The 18,817-nt window shown below is 38.2% G+C and overlaps 3 protein-coding genes across 18 annotated transcripts in view; all 3 read right to left on the bottom strand.

Moving 5' to 3' along the window:
• The window catches only part of Ryr (Ryanodine receptor), a 55,472-nt gene extending 52,511 nt beyond the window's left edge, over positions 1-2,961 (bottom strand). For 8 of the 16 annotated variants that reach the window (XM_076420981.1, XM_076420973.1, XM_076420977.1 and 5 more), the window contains exon 1: positions 2,574-2,960. The gene's annotated coding sequence lies outside the window, so the exon portion shown is untranslated. Of the gene's footprint in view, positions 1-2,573 lie in introns of all 16 variants that reach the window. The other 8 variants (XM_076420985.1, XM_076420978.1, XM_076420979.1 and 5 more) reach the window with 2 other exon arrangements.
• Positions 2,962-4,883: 1,922 nt separating this feature from the next.
• On the bottom strand, positions 4,884-13,034 carry LOC143207236 (uncharacterized). Its single transcript, XM_076420451.1, has 9 exons — positions 11,967-13,034; positions 11,253-11,352; positions 8,980-9,167; positions 8,833-8,932; positions 7,321-8,186; positions 6,052-6,151; positions 5,874-5,984; positions 5,010-5,165; positions 4,884-4,940 (listed from the first exon to the last, which is right to left on the bottom strand). The coding sequence occupies exons 1-9, from the start codon at positions 12,770-12,772 to the stop codon at positions 4,884-4,886; spliced, it is 2,484 nt and encodes an 827-aa protein (XP_076276566.1). The 5' UTR covers positions 12,773-13,034.
• Positions 13,035-13,630: 596 nt separating this feature from the next.
• Positions 13,631-18,489, bottom strand: LOC143207000 (odorant receptor 10-like). The gene is made up of 5 exons (XM_076419957.1): positions 17,661-18,489; positions 16,376-16,475; positions 15,184-15,294; positions 14,942-15,097; positions 13,631-14,660 (listed from the first exon to the last, which is right to left on the bottom strand). Exons 1-5 carry the CDS (start codon positions 18,467-18,469, stop codon positions 14,607-14,609), a joined length of 1,230 nt encoding a protein of 409 aa, XP_076276072.1. The 5' UTR covers positions 18,470-18,489; the 3' UTR covers positions 13,631-14,606.
• Between the last annotated feature and the right edge of the window lie 328 nt (positions 18,490-18,817).

Raw genomic sequence — 18,817 nt, 5'->3', positions numbered from 1 at the left:
TCCTTCTTATAAACAATTTTGCGGTAAGTTTCTTTTACAAATGTCCACTGATGCAGAGGTGTAGATTGACCTCCAGGACAGATGACACTTCTTATACACCCTGTACAAGTCTGACGAGGGAGCATCTGGGATCATTCTATTACTGCTGCACACTTTTCATTGAAAGTATAATAAAACTGCGATAAAAAGATCGCATATCAAGATTCGAGAGATCAGTGTGAAGGGAAAACTACTCTACAAAAGATCACGTAGAAATAAATATGGAAACAAATTATTTAAACTTTGTACACTCGTTTCAATTTGTAATAATATTTTATAAGAAAAAACAACATCACCTGTTCGCACAGTTTCGTAACAAAAAAGGAGACGTTCAACAAAATCTGAGTTCAGGGACGTGAAAGTAGAAAATTTATTCTTTACAATGAATACGAGCAGAATGCTTTACAACTTTATCGTACGAAGTTGTAGAAATACTTTTATTTCGGGGAGTAGTTTATTAGTACGTTCTGTACGTTGATATACTTGTAAACGACGTGAGAAATCTGATTTTAATTTTGTCTTTGTTTCACGATTTTATAGAAATTTTAGTTATCATATTCATTTCCAAAGAAGAACTTTACGAATTGTTTATCTTTCCATCATACTACGTTTTTTGTTTTTTTCGTCAATTTGACAGCAAGGGATAAATTGTATTGTGGAAATAAGGATTAGACGACTACAGAGGATTATTATTATTATTTAGTAATTATTCTATAAACTGTAAAGAATTAAAGAATTATTCGAACGCTCACTTAAACTTTAAATGATCAAAATATAGACCAATCCCGAACTTAATTTTAAAAGCCATATATATATGTATATTATGCAAGAGTCGAATAATTTCCACACATCGCAAGATGCTTATTGAAGTTAAAGCTAACATGTAGGCGACGTTACTCGCGAACAATAAGAAAAGGAAAGTGAGACGTTCGATAAGGATGACAACAGGAAAGTATACGACTTCCGTATAGCATTAGGAGTTGGATGCCAGTAGGGAAAGAAGCGTAATGAGCGGGAAAATTTGCATCATGGCATGCTTATTACTAGTTGGACGCCAGTTAGAGACAAGTAATTATGGTGACCCAGAATTGTGACTGCTTCTCGTACGTTTCGAAACCAGAAACGCGTATATTTATACGCAATTCGATACGGACACTACGACGGAAGTCGTGCATGCTATTTTCGCGATGGACCGAGTTACAGCCGCTAATCATTTACTAAAACAACGCCCACGGATGTTAATTTCATTTACGGCATCTGATCGCTACAATCAAACGGTGCCACCCTTCTAATTATTGTCAATAATTACGCTGCTGTGCACAAGTGCATCGAATGAGCCGAAAGTGCTCCGCACATGGAGACCCGTATATTTAGACACGAACAAATCCACCGATGGTTTCATGCAAAAATAGTTTTCGAGTGGCATGTCGTCCCACACGTTACTTCCGGTAGAATATAACTGCTAAAGACATGACTCAGTGAACGAATAAGATCCCTATTGCGTTATAGCGTCCGAGAATTACGCGGATCGGAATACAGAAAATCATCGAACGACTTAACGTTACAAATACGTTACAATTTCGCTTACTCGAGCCTGAGCGAAAGGACACGAGTAAACGAGCGTAGCGTGTATGTCAATCGCATGCAGTTCGTTTCGATCGAGGTCCGAGAATGAGCGCCATTGACACGTGAACTAGCTAATTAAATAATATTATCGACGATGTCATCGCGGTAGCGAGCTGCGACGGGGACAGACAACGCCGCTTGCCGAGCCTATTTCATTCTCGTGTCTATTTCCAGCAACGTAGCAGAAATAGATGCATTTACCAGCAGTCGAGAAATCCACGGAAATACGCGCTTGACCGTGTTTCCGCTCGAATTAGAAATGGTAACGCGCCGATCGAAGGTTAAGGATAATTAGGATCGTCCGGATAACCGCGGTCTCGATCACTCAGGATCCAGAGAGACACGATGCGACGGTCCCAGCCCGGACCCAGCCCCGATCCACCGATAAATCATTCACGGGCGAAGCGACTGGCAACGGATCAACGGGGAAATATTGTTCCCGTGCTAAATATTTCGTCGACCGATCCCCGCAGCTCCTAGCGAGAAAATACACTCTCGTGTCATTGGTGTGCAAGCGTGCCGCGTCAATGTGTTCCTCTCAGGCCGAACGGAATTTCGCAATTCCGAAAACCAGTTGCCAGAACGCACAGGTAGGTACGCGGATAAAAAAAACGATCAGACAATCCCGGCGGATTACATAAATTGATAGCGGCTGTGCTCACCCGCGAAACTAGCGAGATACGTTCCAAAACGGGAGAACTAGTGTTACCTGGATCCAGAACAACTGCTTGGACGTAATTAAACCATAACTTTTCGAGAAACAGCCCTGTGGCACTCGTACACGACGCACCCACTCACGCACTCAATCATGCACGCACGCACATACACGTTCTAAACCCACGGTATCATAATGCGAATGCATCGAGGTCGATTGGTCTGCCGACCGGTAACGCACTAGACCGCATTACCTTTTGCGAGCCTCACGCTTTCCAACCACTTTTCGGATTCACTGGGGCCCCGCGCGAAAACGATCTAGACGACAGAGCCGTTTTGAACGCCTTGGGAAGATCTATCTCACGCGGCGGCAAAGGAGGTACTCTTCGAGGACGGTGCGCACACTTGAATCTCCGGCGGTCGAGATAATCGATTCTCGAGCCAAGCCAGGGGTCGTTTCCAGTCGAGTGAAAGTTCGTTCGGGGCGGTTGTTGGATCCTCGGATACTCTATCGGGCCCCGGCGACGAAAATCGTATCGAGGCTCGGGCGGTTCTGCCGGAGCACGGTGCCGAGCGGAATGGAGCGAGCCAGCGGCTCTACCCGGCTATTTTCAGCCTCGAGCCGTGCCCGCGTTGGCTCTCCTCGAGCGACACGTTGCAGATGAAAGGCGACTTTGTACCTCTCGTCGTGTGTCGCCGTCAAACCATCGAGGGTGCCGTTTCCCCGTCACTTTGAAGGATCGTCAAGGTATCCTCCTTCTCAGTCCGGTTGACTCCCGCTCGGATTCCGATGGACGTTGATCTAGAAGACTACACCGTTACGATGAGTTTTCATACTGATCTGATTTCAGCTGATCGATGTTTTTTACAATTCTTGTATAATAGTTATTTTAATGGGTTGGAGGCGTTATGAAGTATTGGCAGTGGAGGTGGAGTCTGCTAGAGAGGTGAGAGTAATGATAATGTAGAGTGCTCGATCGGTGTTCGAGATGTAACTGGAGTATGTATATATTAAATGTTTCTTCCCGATGCATAGTATTTGTGAAAAAAATATACACAATTTTTCTACGTATTGTACAAAGTGATTTTTTCAATACTTCCTTTATTTTTCTAGCGGAGTAGATGGTAATTTAAGTTTTCAGGGACGACTTTCTATTCTCGTTTTCTTCCCATACGACCGACTCTATTTGTGGCATTACAGATCTTACCCTAATCTGTTGACGATTCAGACTTTTCGGTATTTCCTCATAACTATTATCAATTCTAGACAGTGAGCAATGATGGATGGAAGTATATCGCACTCAATCATCAGACCTTGTTTGATATACATGTATTTTAGAACTGTATCAGAGTCAGTACAGTCACAAACGACACCGCCGTTCCCAATGGTTTAATCTGTAGCAAATGTAACAATCGCGCCGTTAAGTACAAATAAGCATGTAAACTTTTCTAGATATTTAAAACACGATCATTTTAATGTAATAAAAAATTTAGTGTGGTCACTGACCAAACTTCCTTGAGCGTATGCAATATTCCTTTCATATGCAATATTAATAGACATACTAGGACGTCTATTCGCGCTTTCTGTAGTCAAAGGGTTAAGCTCTCATAGCAGAAATGAAGTATACAATATACTCAATTCTAAGTAATAATCTTAAATTCGTGAGTTATCGAGCTCCACATTCAATACAATACAATATAAATGTACATTCATGTTAATGTAAATAAGAAATGTAAATATACATTTATGTAACATTTATGTACATTTATAATACAGACTAGGTATAGAATAGACAGACTAATGCATAATGCATTTCTCTGTCTACGGTTCTGAATTACCGACTTTGTAGAAAATGCTTTAGAACCATGGCGCACTCTACTGAAATGGAACGGTCAGCTAGCAAACTACATGAGGTTGCAACATAAATGCACCGACGAGAATACTGTATCGTCGGTGACAAGAGGTATGTGTCCGAGGAAGCTACATTTTAAAGCGTGAGGCACGGACAATTGTGTACAGCCTTAGGAAGAAACATTAGATCGAGTTGAAAAATCGAAAAAGCGCAATGTGCAACTTCGACAAAATTCGCACGAAATCTTGAAATGTATTTCATAACATCTACTAAATTTTGGATGGTTCAAATCGAAGTTGGAAAACGCACTTTATCATAGACTTATAAGAGTTTTTAGAAAAATTTTAGATCACATTGAAAAGATCGAGAAATGTCGACTAGTAGCTCAAAGATTTCAAAGTTTTTTTTAAAATCTTTCAAATATTATTTAAGCTTTTACTGTGAGAAATAACACACGAATTTGAAGACAAATGTCGATAACATTTTATTCAAATAAATTGGTTCCGTTTTAATCATTTGTACTACAATTCTCACTGAATATTGTAACTTGGAAGTGTCCCTTAATACTGAGAAACGCTTTTGTCAAGACATATATTGTCGTATTAATAGCATGTTTTATGTTTACGAAACCAAGAGGATCTGAAAAAATGTTCATATTATTACATGGTAAGGATTCCTTGTTTGTCATAATCACAAGAATTAGAAGTCTAGTTACCAAGTGGCAAATGTCCGAAGTAAATTCAAATAAATTACCGACGTCTTCACAACCTGAAAAAAGATTTAATCATGAAGAATCTTGTGCATACTGGAAACTGTACTTTTGACGAAATCACATACAGTGCCGAATGTGTTTATAGATAGATTCATTATTTTTCCAGCCGAGAGTTTAGGTGGATAAAGAGCTACAGCACACAGTAGAATAAGATCGTACGAGTTCTTCGATGATAAATTGTACCAGTGAATCTCATAGGCAGCTGGACCCATTCGGCTGCACTGATGTAATGTTTTGATGATAAAAGGAATAATGAAAATCAAAAAGATATAATGTTATCCATATTATGTGACATTTCGTAAACTGTAGGCTTCATTTTGAATCAATCACTTCATTTTGAATCAAACCACTAAGTACTTTTTTTCCCCGGTGCTTTGATAATACAATTACACACATTTAAAAACTCTATTATCAAGCAAGAATTAAAATCTTTAAAACATCTCTTCAGCACAAATATCAACTAGTAGAACGTATAGTAAAGAGTATAGCTCCTCACATTATAATTTTAACGTGACCTTCACAGAATGTTTCAAGATCATTGAAAAATCAAACAAATAATAGTATAACATGTTTTTTTTGATATAGTACATCTTTTGCCGCAACATTCGTTTATATCATTCATACTTTTTGAGCATTTCGAATTAAACCAGACACAGTCGCGCAAATATTGTTTGTTATTTCACGTGTTCAACTCGTATTTAAAATTATGCTCACATATAACAAAGTTCACTGTAGAACTTAACATTTTTGAATGCGCGAATACGCACAGAGCATATTCAAATCGCTCTACAATCTAAAACTTTGAAATAAAACTTAACATGACGAAATTTTGCTCATGGCTGTTTACTTATTTATATTTATTAGTTTTGCCTTCTGTTTTGTCGTATCATGGTAAAGTGTTATACTGAATAACATCTGTTGATAAATACCTGCTCGGATAGAAGTTCACCTATGTAACAAAATATAAATATAATGAAGGTGAAGGAGACCAACAACATGATGTACGTGAGTATTGCGACCGTATCGTTATTTGCCCATTCCTAAAATCAGGAATACACCAATGAACGCTAACAACGTAAGTGTGTACATCGATCGACAATCCTTTACCATCAGGCAGTAATACTCCAGCAGACACATTATCAATGTAGATTCTACGATCTCTGTCAAGCAAACCTCACGAAGACCTTCTTCAACATCTTTAGAAAACCTAGAACATTCACATACATATATATATATACGATTGTACAGAATAAAGCTAGCCAAAAGCAAACGAATTTATTTTATTAATTGTCTCTATGCAGTTAAATGTAAAAAACTTCAGTGTTTTAAAATTTTAAGGAAGCGAAAACTAACATTTCAGCAAAACGGCGTGTGATATACTATTATAGAATACCTGATAGCTCTAAAGAAAATTGGAAAAACTTTTATTATATTGTAAGAAGTGGAACGTTACCATTCGTAATAAGTTATTACTAATAACTAATAACTACCCAGTGAGCTAAATGCTCGATTTTGGATGGGCATCTGCGTCAGCAGAAGTATTGCTTTCTGCTGGTAAAATGCAGGCAGCTCGGTCTTGAATTCGGTGCTGCCCTCTTAAACGAAGGCAGAATTCAGAACCGAGCTGCCAGCATTCTGCCGTCAGCTTCTGCCGAGCAGACCCTGTTAGCAGAATGCCACACGTCTGCGTCACAATAAGTATCGGCAGGGTGCGCTGTCCAAAAACGAGCAGATTCCGAGCACCTCTGCTTAGAGCAGCGTTCTGACAGCATAATGCTCGTCATGTGCTGACATCGTACGATCGCAGGCTGTGCTCGATATCTGCTCGGGGCCGACCTGGTTGACTGAGTATTTATTGAAATAAATTGTTGGCTGTCAATCACTAACAAGGGAAGGACCCCAAGTGTCCGACTAATTATGTATGCAAAATATTAGGTGTAGTTACTCAATAGTTTTAAAGATATAAACAATTAAAGTTTTATACCTTGTCCATGATTTGAGCTGTAATTTTCGAAGTTCCATTAGCCGTGTAAGCAGGTTGCGTGATTCACAGGTATGAAACTTTAATTGTTTATATCTTCAAAACTATTGACTAACTACGCCTGATATTTTGCATACATAATTAGGGACCCATGTACCATCATTTCACAAAAAATTATCAAAATCGAAGTCGGACACTTGGGGTCCTTCCCTTGTAAGACTATGTTCCCCATTTTAAATGCTACTTCACGTTAACCCATGACTGGTAACATTATTAACAAACACGTTTAGCAATCTCTAACAATACTCTTGGTATAAATTTAATAAATTTACACATAACAATTTTGAATCCAGGAAGCATTGGGCCTACGTTTTCGAACCATTAGAAAGCATTACCTCAATACCTCGGCATGGTCTCGAACAATGACAGCGATACGCTCCTGAAATGTGTTCCTCTCCCGGTATTCGCCAATTAAATTATCCAATCGAGATATCTGAATCTGGATCTGTCCGCACATGTGCGTAACGAAAGTAGCAGCTAGACTGTATCCAGCAGTTGTAATGGTTTGCATGACCATCGCGGTGACACAGTGAGTAAAGAACACGAGCTCGTAGGTAGGACTGGATTGAGTGTCGAGAAAGTTGAAGCAAGGATAAGTGATGGGCCTTAGGGTGACATTCGTGTTGGTTCTTTCCTTCGACAAGAATTGCATCACGGTGTGATAGGACATACCTCCCGAATAAAGGAAACCCACACATATGGTGATCATGAATCTGCTGGTGGATGCTTGTTTCAGCATGATGGCTCGATGATCAGGATCCTGTACCATTTTCCAGTCCCTTTCCAAGTGCAGGATGCATTGACCCAAGATGTTACCCTTCATGCCAAGCAAACAATATTTGATCGTGGAGAACATGCAGAAACTGATCGGGCCGAGCAGTTTCACTATATTCTGCAAGTCCTCTTCCATGAATAACATATTATAGACCGACGGTAGGATTATGAAGAACAAGCTGGAGAAACAAATCAACATCAACGGGATGGAAAGAACTCTCTCTAATCTGCTGACGCGATGGTAGATAAAAGTCCATACACCGAGCGGCTTCAATAGCATCCGACACATTCCTAACGTATAGTTTAAATCGTTCTCATAGTCGTTATTGTAGCTCTTCACTTGGTTGCTCGAGCGACCACGCATGGTGACCATCCAGGTGCGCGTTGTCGACTGCACGCGACGCGGTAGTAAACCGTCGTACAGTATTGTCAGAACGCAAGCGCGAATTCAATAGCATCCGCCGGTCCCTTCTAAGCATACATGTGATTGCAACTGTGCAGGAAGAAACGATCGATTTTTTTTTATATCGATTGTTTGCCCATCTTCGGAAACGGAACACGAAAGGGGAGACTAAGGTATAGTACTGTTTTTTTGCTCGTAAACCATGTGTCCGTCACACGCAATCAAAGACGATGCGAAGACGGAAGTACACAAGCGGAGGGTTCACTGGAGGGTTTACTGAATTGAGAGATTATTTCTATCAATTGTTCAAGTTTCTTGTTTTATTTAATATTTATATTTATTAGTGCGACATTTGTGGCACGAATTCCGTTAATGTTTCTTTTCAATGTTAGCCGTGTGATTTAAAAATATTATCGTACACAAATACTCCATAAAAATACTTTCCATAAAAATGTGCTCTAAAGAAAATTCCACATAGATTTTGCGGGAAGTTTGTACCCGATTCAGTGTTTTAACGGGAGAACAAATATTACACTGCCTGCCGCAGAAGGTTGAAATACGCGAAAGAAGATTTCATTATCTAAAATGACACGAAGTTCTCATAAAGATCCAGTAGGCGTGCCATTCCTTTATGATAATTCTGTTTGTTCCAACGACAAGACATACTTACTTGACCGAACGTGTAAACGGACATGTGGAACATCTTGCTGGCTGTTATTTTGATCATCACGCTCGACCTCACTATAATCATTCTCAAGTCAAGTATGCATCTACGTGGTAAGAAATACCAGTTTGTCATGTATACCACTTCACCGACTTTCTTGCACTGTTGAGAATGTACTCGGTGAATCTCGATCGCAGTCTTAAACGGTTGCACCTACTTGTCTCCGTTACCTGTTCTGTCAGTGTTTGACCGATATAACAGAGTAAAAATACGTTGAACGTCATAGAAAACAGTATCATGAAATAGCAGGACAGGTTTTGGTAATCACGATCGTCCCATTCCTAAAAGAATAATACTCTCGTCTCTTCAAATTGTCGTGAGTCAATCCATAATTACAAATACTGTCATAAAAATGGTACTTTATGCTTATTAGCCCTTTGCAGACAGAGCTATTTTAACATGAAAATTAAACATTTCTTCCGACCTAGAATAATTCCATTGTATACGAGTTTTTTCATTTTATGGATGTGAAATTCTATAATACCCCGTACAATATTTAAATGTGTAATAATTAATTAGATACCAACATATTTAATAATGTAGACAATATTGTGAATAAGTTAGCTATCTGTGCATCTATTCACATTTAGACATACGGGGGAAGGACACTATAATACCTCGCACCAGTTCACTGTTCAAATCAATTTATATTATAGCACAACATTAACATTCGTTTGTAATATTACACGTACACTTAAACCGACACAAATTCACGAGAATGCAGTTTTAACATCAACGTAATTACGAATAGCTGTTTCACAAATTTTTCTTTTGAATATTTCTTTACAAAATCCAATGAAGATTTTATTTCTTTCTCAGTAAGGAGCAGTCGATTGTCAAGGCAGATTTAGAGGTAAGACAGTTACAAAATTGTTTAAATAGTTTCGTCATGATAAGTAAAGAGTTTTGAGCAATCAGCTTATTACACAGAATGACAAACTCTATAAGAATCACGCAACAGTAATTGCTGAGCAAATTTGGTGTTGTACAATGTCATTGTTCTGCTTTAATGCAATCGTATAATTCAGACAAACTCCGCATGGTGGCTAGTGATTTCAATACGTGGTACAACAATGCCGATCGACAGTGTTGTCAGATGAGAAGAGGGAGTATGAATCGAGGGGAAAACCTCTCTTGGTACTCTACCAGTACCGAACATATACACGACAGAGACGAAACATGTCACGTGGTATACCGTTGTAGAAAGGGAAGATAGAGTAGGGACACAAGTCTTGATCTGGCAACACTGACGATTGAGGCCTTATATTATAGTAGCTAGAGCAGAGTCGGGCAATTGGCGTCCCGCGGGCCGCACATCGCTTCTTTTCCTAATTCTCAGTGCCTACTAGCGTCTCCCATCATTCGGATTTATGAAAGAAACAGTATGCGGCAGTATTGATATACAGATAAAAGTCTGCTCTATCGCGTGGTATAGTTCGATTTTCCGCTGGACCCTAATTTTTTGAGATAAATTGTAAAATATCCTCAAAAATTGGTGCAAAAGTGGTGTCTCTCCACCTTTAATCATTGTTTAAACATGTTTAAACAATCATAATGTATTAATATTGGATATCAATGTATTCGGGAAAGTCTACAGAATCTTTTGCTGTAAAGAACAATTCAATATCTTTTATAATAACATCACAATATTTGTTTAAAGTTGAAAAATATGTTTTTTTTTTCAAAGCCATGTTTTTCAAAAACTGTGCGTATAGGAGAAAAATTCAGGACAGATTCGGAATCAGCGCAAAAAACTTTATAGGAAGGACCCAGCAGTATATTGAAATCATAAAAAAAGTTGAAATTTGTTGGACAGTGTTATAGTTAAGATATGGACATATAAGTCATTGTTATACGATGTAGTAAATTAAACTGCAAATTTTTATACTTTTATGTTATATATGAATCTAAGAAATATAACAGTACACAAAGCTCAAAGAAAATTCAATATTCTCTACAATTCCATGCTGAAAAACTTTTGTTTAACTTCGATCTTTACAAATTATATCCAGAAAATTTTGCATTACATAAAGATTTGCAGTTGTCCAATAGTAGAGATTTTTGTACATGTAAAGTATACTATGGAAGTGAGCCGATATAAAAAAACGACATAAATTATCTTTTATATCGCAGAGTATATATCGAAATATGTAGTATGAAACTTCATTCCAGTCTTGATTATATGCATCAGTAATACCATTTAAGATAAATACAGTATAAATAATTATCACATGAAAATTTGATTATCACGGAGAATTATGCGAATATATTCCCCTTGGAATCGAATGGTGAATACATTATTGAATAATACGTAGTAAAAATATTGAGTATGTTGTATTTCACGTGAACATAACATTGTGACGTACCGTAAGAATGTAATAGCCGAGCATGCATGTGCACAGGCTTGTGTGAAACATTTCTATGAAACATATTTTATTCATCACCTCTTCGATTTGAGATATGAAGCTGTAATTTTTTTTATAATTTATCAACTTAAATTTCGTTGAGATAGTAGGTGTTAAAACAGTACATATGTTCGTTGCCAATAAAATACGTATAAAAATTGTTATATCACATCCAGTTTCTTATTTCTGTTTCTTTTTATTATTTTAATGCTTTTGAAACACTTTTCTTAAATTTTAGAATAAAATTTGGAATTTGATGATTTTTTACAACGCAAGGTAAGTTGTAAGACACGATAATACTCCTTTCACTAAACCAAATTACCCTGATGATGCGTTTAGATCAACGAACGAATGCACACTCGGTAACACGATTAATATTAAATTTAAAATAAAAGTAATTAATCATTTAATATAATGCTCGTTAAACTGTTCGCCGAACATTTAGAATGCTCGTAGCATGCTTACTCGATTTTATAAATGTAAACGAATGCCGTGTTCGCCGAATGTTAAGCTCAAAACATTTAACAAATTGATACAATGCAGTAGGTCTGGAGTGTGAATAATTCGTCCATGCTCTTGCAAACATTCTCTCGCGTTCCATTGAAGTGGAAGATGAACGAGCATTTCATGGCAACGAACATGTCAATGTCATTCGAAAAATAAGCAGAATATTACCTGAGAATCCTCAGATGATTTTCGACGACCACTCCAGTCTCGTTAAGCAGGATTTTTGCATCACGATCTCGTTCACCGTTCACTGTTTCGATGATCCGAGACATCAGAATATTCAACTGACCACACGCATGAGCTGCAAGTGCAACGGCGAGGCTGAAAGCTCCAACAGAGCTGAAGTTAACTATAGACGTCGAAATAAACTGGGAGACGAAAACGATCTCGTAGGTAGGGCTCTCGTCGATGTTGAGCAGCTTCTTGTAAAACTCTAAAGGCAGTACATGCACGATTCTGGTTTCGTTCCCGATTTGCACGGACCTTGTAGACAGCGCATTCACAAAACAATAAGAGGCAACGCCGAGCTGCGTGAAAACAGCGCAAAAAACAGAGACGTAACGACCGAACTTAGCGTACCTCGTCATCACCAACCGATGTTGCACTCTGGATATGATCTGCCAGTCGATCTGAATGTGCTCCACGCAATCGCATATCTCATTGCCACGGAAAAGCAAGATGCTGTACTTGATGCTACCCATGAACATATTAATGAGTGGCCCGGTCGCTCTCAGCTTCTTGTGGATGTCCTCGTCCTCGAGGAATATGTGCAGCATGCAGGGGATCGCGGTGAATAGCATGGAGCAGTAACAGATGATGATCAACACTACAGAGACCACTCTTTCAAATGTAGGTGCGAAGGACGATGATGGCCAAGCACCTATCGACTTCAGGTACCATCGGTTCACCTGCAGACTGTAATCGCTCGAACTGTCGAGCTCTCTCTCAATGATCATCGTCGATTGCTTGACCATGATGGTTACTCATCGGTGTCTAACAGGCTACTGAATCGCCTGTTTCGGACAAAACAAGTCGATGAACCGAACCCGTTCAACGCTTGCGCAGATTTCCCGAACACTTGTAAACTGTTCGCCGATCGATTAGTAATTGCCACTTGTTGCAGTAGACCGCGAAAATATGTTTGCTTGCTACGGAGTAGCGGGTTTTATTGAATATTCAGTGCATTCTTTATAGTCTTCGTTTCTTGTGGGAGAATAGACTTGCAATGCGAGTCAGGTGATAGCAGGCTGGTTGGTAGTAGACGTGCGGTAGCTTTTTATGTGCGCGAGGGTTGAAACGTAAATATGTTCTCAGTCGTTGGCATCGAGAATATATTTCCACTAATAATTCTATAACACTTTTCGTTCACTTGTTAGCTGTTTTGTTGAGAAAATATATTTATTTCCAGAAGCAAGAAACAACTAAATCTAATGCTTATAATTGTGCCGAAAACATTTATGAAAACGTCGGAAGCCATAACATTGATATTAGAAAGCAACATGCATACAAGTTTGGAAATTGTGCACAGGGCTAATGCGGTCTATTTTGGTGTAAAAAAGAACAATTAAAAAGTATACAGATGTGTTGAGAGTCAGTCAACAGGTAAGTTACAGCCCCTCTAACTTTTGTTTCGAGAGAGGTACCAATCGGTGGTTATTATCATAGAAGTTTACTTGCCGAAAATATCAACAATCTTGAACTATAATAACATGTTTTATAATACAAAAATCAATAGATTGATTTATTCGTATGATAATGTGAACGATGACTGACAAAACAATTGCGTAGAACACATTACCATTATACGATGGCATCAGTACATTCCCCTATGAGGTACTTAATAACGTAGGCGGAGCACCTGTTGCGCCACATTACTGTAGGAAACCGTCTGTAGTGTTGCATACCTCTATGATTCTACAGACAGCCTAAAGCAGGGAGTTCCAACATGTAGCTCGCAAGCGATACGCAGCTCATTCCCCGCTTAGGCACATCCCCCACTCACAGGCTTCATCGTTGTCGTAGAACAACCAACACGGCCCTACTACTTTAGTGGGAAGAGATTTGACTAATAGTGGAGACCTTGCGGAGGGGAACAAGTTGGAACTCCCTGGCCTAAAGTATTCAATAACTTCGACAAGACTCGTAGTCGTCTTCCTATAAAGATACTTGGTTTCCAAGGTACATAATTAAACAAAATTTAATTCGATGTGCGTACACAATATTATATTTATGTATCTTCTAATTTCTCATTGAAATAGCGACCATAAAGCAAATGTTGTTCTAGCAGACGTTGGTCGATCAGATCGCACTAACTGCAAGAACATGCCAGCTTATTCGATCGAAGTTTCTTTCAGCTCGGATTTAAATGCTAAATGTCTTGAAAATGTATAGTATAAATTCGCAATAGTGAAAAATATAAAAGTTTAACGAAATGTAATATCCTTGATATTTGTAGATTTTACCAAATCAAGTGTTTTAATCAGTAAACATTAAGAATTGATTAAATGTTTCTATTTTATCTATCATATAGTAATACTTTCCTGCATGCCACTTTTCGTCGTCACAAATTCTTTTGAACAATGATCAAGATTTTGAATGTTGTACATCAAATTCTAACATTTCTGCGTTAGTCAAGTTTTAGTCCTTTCATTTTCATATGAGTTCAAATCTTTATCGATCTGAGCAATTCTTCTAACTGCGTGATTGATAACTGCATAACTTCTTCGTAAATTCGAATGGTATTAACCATTGGTACGTAATAATTCCAGACATCACTGTTTCGTTTAACGAGTGGCACACGTTTCGTTCTTAATTCATAACTTGGCGTAGCAAATTTAAATAAATAACCGATGACTGCATCACCTGGAGTGGATCGAGCATTTAGTTAGACGGAGTACTCGTTTGAATAGATAATAATTAGACTGCAGATTTTTATGCAGAATAAAAATTATCTGCATCTATTACAAAACATAGAAGTCAAATAATACGTTCCTTCTTTTTTATATGATTTTAAGAGATTGAAAGTAGTACATTTATGCTTCTATGTCTTTGTAATATTTTTCCTGTTTTAAATTGCACCTACTCAGTTTTGTCATAAACACATAAAATCCGCAGTCTAATAATAATACAATAATAATACCTACAGAGCTAAATGTGTTTAGGGATAACGTAAATATTTTTCCAGCTGTGAGTTTTGGCGGGTAGTTTGACACAACGCTCAATAGAATTAGATCGTGAGCTTTCTTGTATGGTAGATTGTACCACTCAATTTCATAGGCGGCTGGACCAATCTTGCTACACTGATGAAAAGTTAACGATTATTTTAGCAATGAAAAATTGCTATAAAAGTTAGAGACATAACGACATAACATGGTTTTATAAGTACCTGTTCAGTCAAAAGTTCACCTATGTAACAAAATATTGTTATGTTAAATGTGAAGGAAATTAGCAACATGACGTATGTAAATATCGCAACAACGTCGCTGTTCTCCCATTCCTGAAGATATACAATGGTGTGGGTCAATCCGAGTTCTATTTCTACTCAAGAATCCTGCAGGAAGTTCTGCCCTTGTTGGATGACTACTCATTTGTAGAGTTAACTAGCCAGTATTTTTCTTGCAAATAATAAGTATTAGATAAAAATGAAAGAGGAAAAAGTAATACTATTTTTGTTTTTTCGATGTTTTTCTGTTTGCAGTATTTCTTTAGAAATGAACATAACCTTCGACCTTTTAAATGAAATACACAGGGTGTGGCCGGACGGGTGGTACAACCGAGCAGGGGTTGATACTACATGTAAACATAAGTCGAAAAAAAGGAATAACAAATCGAGTTGGAAAATGCAGCGAATACACGTACAGTTACTCGAATTAATATTCGGACGTTCTAAAAAAGACGATAACTTTTTTAATATTGTACTACATGAGTTGATTTTTTTGGGGAAGCTAGAGCAATTAGTTTACTACAGGATGTGGAAAGAAATTTTTTCAAAAATTGCAATTGATCGGAATCGTATAAAAATACTAAAATTTGCAATTTACAACTTTTTATGTGGGCCTATATTGAAAATTTAAAAAATACGTTTTGTAGGTCTGTATACATATATTGCTTTATACCACAGGAAAGCGTGTATGAAGTATATTTCATTCGTGTACGACACGATGAAATCTTCAAGGTGATACAAGGTCATAAATGGAAGAATGAATATTGAATATTTCCTACTCTAATGCGTTTACAAATATACTTTATTGATGAATAATTAAAAAAATATGTATGATTTGGTAGAGTAATGACTAGACTGCGGATGTTTATGCAATTTTCAATTCTCGTAGACGAATTTTGAAAAAGTGGAATAAAATAGAATCTTATTTTTCATTGTAGTAGACTTTTTAGATCCGAAAAAATTAAAATCGTATTAAATTCTGTGAGGTGTATGTATATTCTAGCATTTTTTGAAAATTTTCAAAAGCCATAATTGCATAAAGATCCGCAGTTTAGTAATGACAAAGCAGTACATAGATGGCTCGGGAACTTTCTGCAAGTTTCAACAAAAAATTAAGATGTTCAATGAACTTTACCACCAGACAATAGTATTCGAGCACGCACAAAATGAATGTGGACTCCACGATCTCTGTGAGGCAAATCTCGCGCAAAGCTTCCTCAACGTTCTTGGAAAATCTGAAACACACGCGGCAACCGGCTTTTATTTGATATACACAGTTCGTTCGTTCTTTTTAATCCTTGGGAAGTAAATATAATATGATTGTAATAATCCGGATTCAAAACGATTCTGCTCCGACGTCAAAGGGCTTATTCATCATTAGACAAAAATGAGTAGGTGTAATTTCTATTTCACTCCGGTTTGTTGCAATTCAGGTGAGAAATTGTTATTTTACATGAAGATCCGCAGTCTATGTGGGTCTTCGCGAGGACGCAAAAGATGAGAAGATGGAAAACCATTGATGATACGTTCGGGCATCGTCGAATTAAGGAACGCAAATAATTATTTATTATTTGAGCAAGTCTAAATGAATTATTATTTAAGATAATAAAGTTACTTTTATTCACAAATAATAAATTAAATTGTATTTTTTTATAGACAGCTGGGCCCGACCACTGGCGTATACCTGAAAAGGTTGCTATACCAAACAAAAAATGCATTGTGTATACAAAATACAAGAAATAAGAGAAGACCAAAAACTATTTATTTGATTTCCACCTCAATCCAAATAATAAATAATCTTTTATTTGCAAATAAGAAATAAAATTGTATTTAAATAAAAAGTTTAGTTATTATTTGCAATTAAAATCTCACGTTTATTTATTATTTAATTATTTATTATTTTAAAAAATCATGATACGTTCGGGCATCGTCGAATTACGGAACGCAAAAAGAAACGCTATTTATCAATATTCATCCATTACAACGCGCAATGACACTCACCGTCATCCTCCTCGCCGAACGAGCACCTAAGAACTGCCCCCACCCCACTACCCCAAGATACAACTTCCGTTTCACATTTGTATGACACCCAACCGTCACGCTTTTAGCCGAACGAAACCTACAAGATTTTCAATCTTAAAAGGAATAACTTTTTATCGTTTGACGCTTCGTTTGCGAGAAAATCGTGTTTACAAAATCGTGTTCACAAAGTAGAATTGGTTGAACATGGTCAGACGCGTCAGACGATTCCTATACAATAGCACGTGTATTCGCTACATTTACAAACTCAATTTTCTCGAAAACGAAGCGTCAAACAAAAAAATGCTATTCCTTCTTTTCGACTTATTTTTATATGTACTATCACCCCCTGCTCGGTTGTACTACCCGTCCGGCCACACCCTGTATATTCATCATCATACCTGAGAATCTCTACGTGCTCACGCACGATGACAGCAACAGGGTTGCGATCGGAATTTTTCTGAATGCTCTCAACAAGGTTCTCCAACCTGGCGATCTGTATTTGCACTTGTCCGCAGATGTGAGTAACAAACGTCGCGGCTAAGCTGTACGCGCCGGTGGTGATGCTGTACTTGATAAAACCGGAGAGACAGTGCATGGAGAAGATGATCTCGTACGTTGGACTGGCCTGGCTATCGAAGAACGCGTCATAACCGGGATATATCAACGGCTTCAAAGTCTGATTGCCTCTCATCTTCGGTTTGGATACGAAGGGCATTATAGTATGATAAGACATGCCTCCGCTGTAGAGGAAAATTGCACAGAGAACAATCAATTGTCGACTGACGGACGATTGCCTGACCATGATCTGGCGATAGCGTTCATCCACTACAGTTTTCCAGTCACGTTCCACGTGGACGAGGCAGCGTTTGAAAACGTTCCCTTTGAAAACAAGGTAAAGGTATTTGATCGCCGAGGATATGCAAAATCCGAGTGGACCGAGCAACTTCACTATCACATATACGTTTTTCTCCACGAACATCAGGTAATGTCCGGGCGGTATGGTCGCGAACAACAGATCGGAGAAGCACACTGCCAGTAGAACGATCGACACCAGTTTTTCTAGTTTGCTGGTTCGGCTGTACACGAATGGCCAAACGCCGATTGGTTTTGTTACCCATCGGCACATTTCCAGAGTATACTTTACGTCGCTCTTGTAATTCGGATTAGCAAAGTGGCCGTCAGCTCGACCAGCTGATCGATCACGCATGATGCGAAGAATTCCGGTGAACTTTGTCGACTGAGTGACAAGGCAGACCAGTTACCAGAAGATATTGTCACGACGCAGGCGCGTCCTCCTGATGCTTTTTGCTAAGACTTGATTGCCAAGGGAAAACTTTGCACCGGGATTTCAGATTTAAACGTTTCACGAGGGGATGCCACAATCGATGGAGGCGCAGAATTTTTTTCTGCATTTTTTATCCAGCGAGCAGAGTGAGTTTCAACAGAGCGAAGTTACGCGTAGCTGAGGTGGTCTCTAGACTTTCGAGTGTGTTGTTTGGCGATCTCATCTACTGGCAACGATACGAATGATCAAATGAAATCGATGATTGCAGAA

The sequence above is a fragment of the Lasioglossum baleicum genome, chromosome 3, assembly GCF_051020765.1.
Source record: "Lasioglossum baleicum chromosome 3, iyLasBale1, whole genome shotgun sequence".
NCBI classification, from domain to species: domain Eukaryota; kingdom Metazoa; phylum Arthropoda; class Insecta; order Hymenoptera; family Halictidae; genus Lasioglossum; species Lasioglossum baleicum.
Note: the sequence above shows the minus strand (reverse complement) of the source record. Positions and strands in the feature narration are given on the sequence as shown.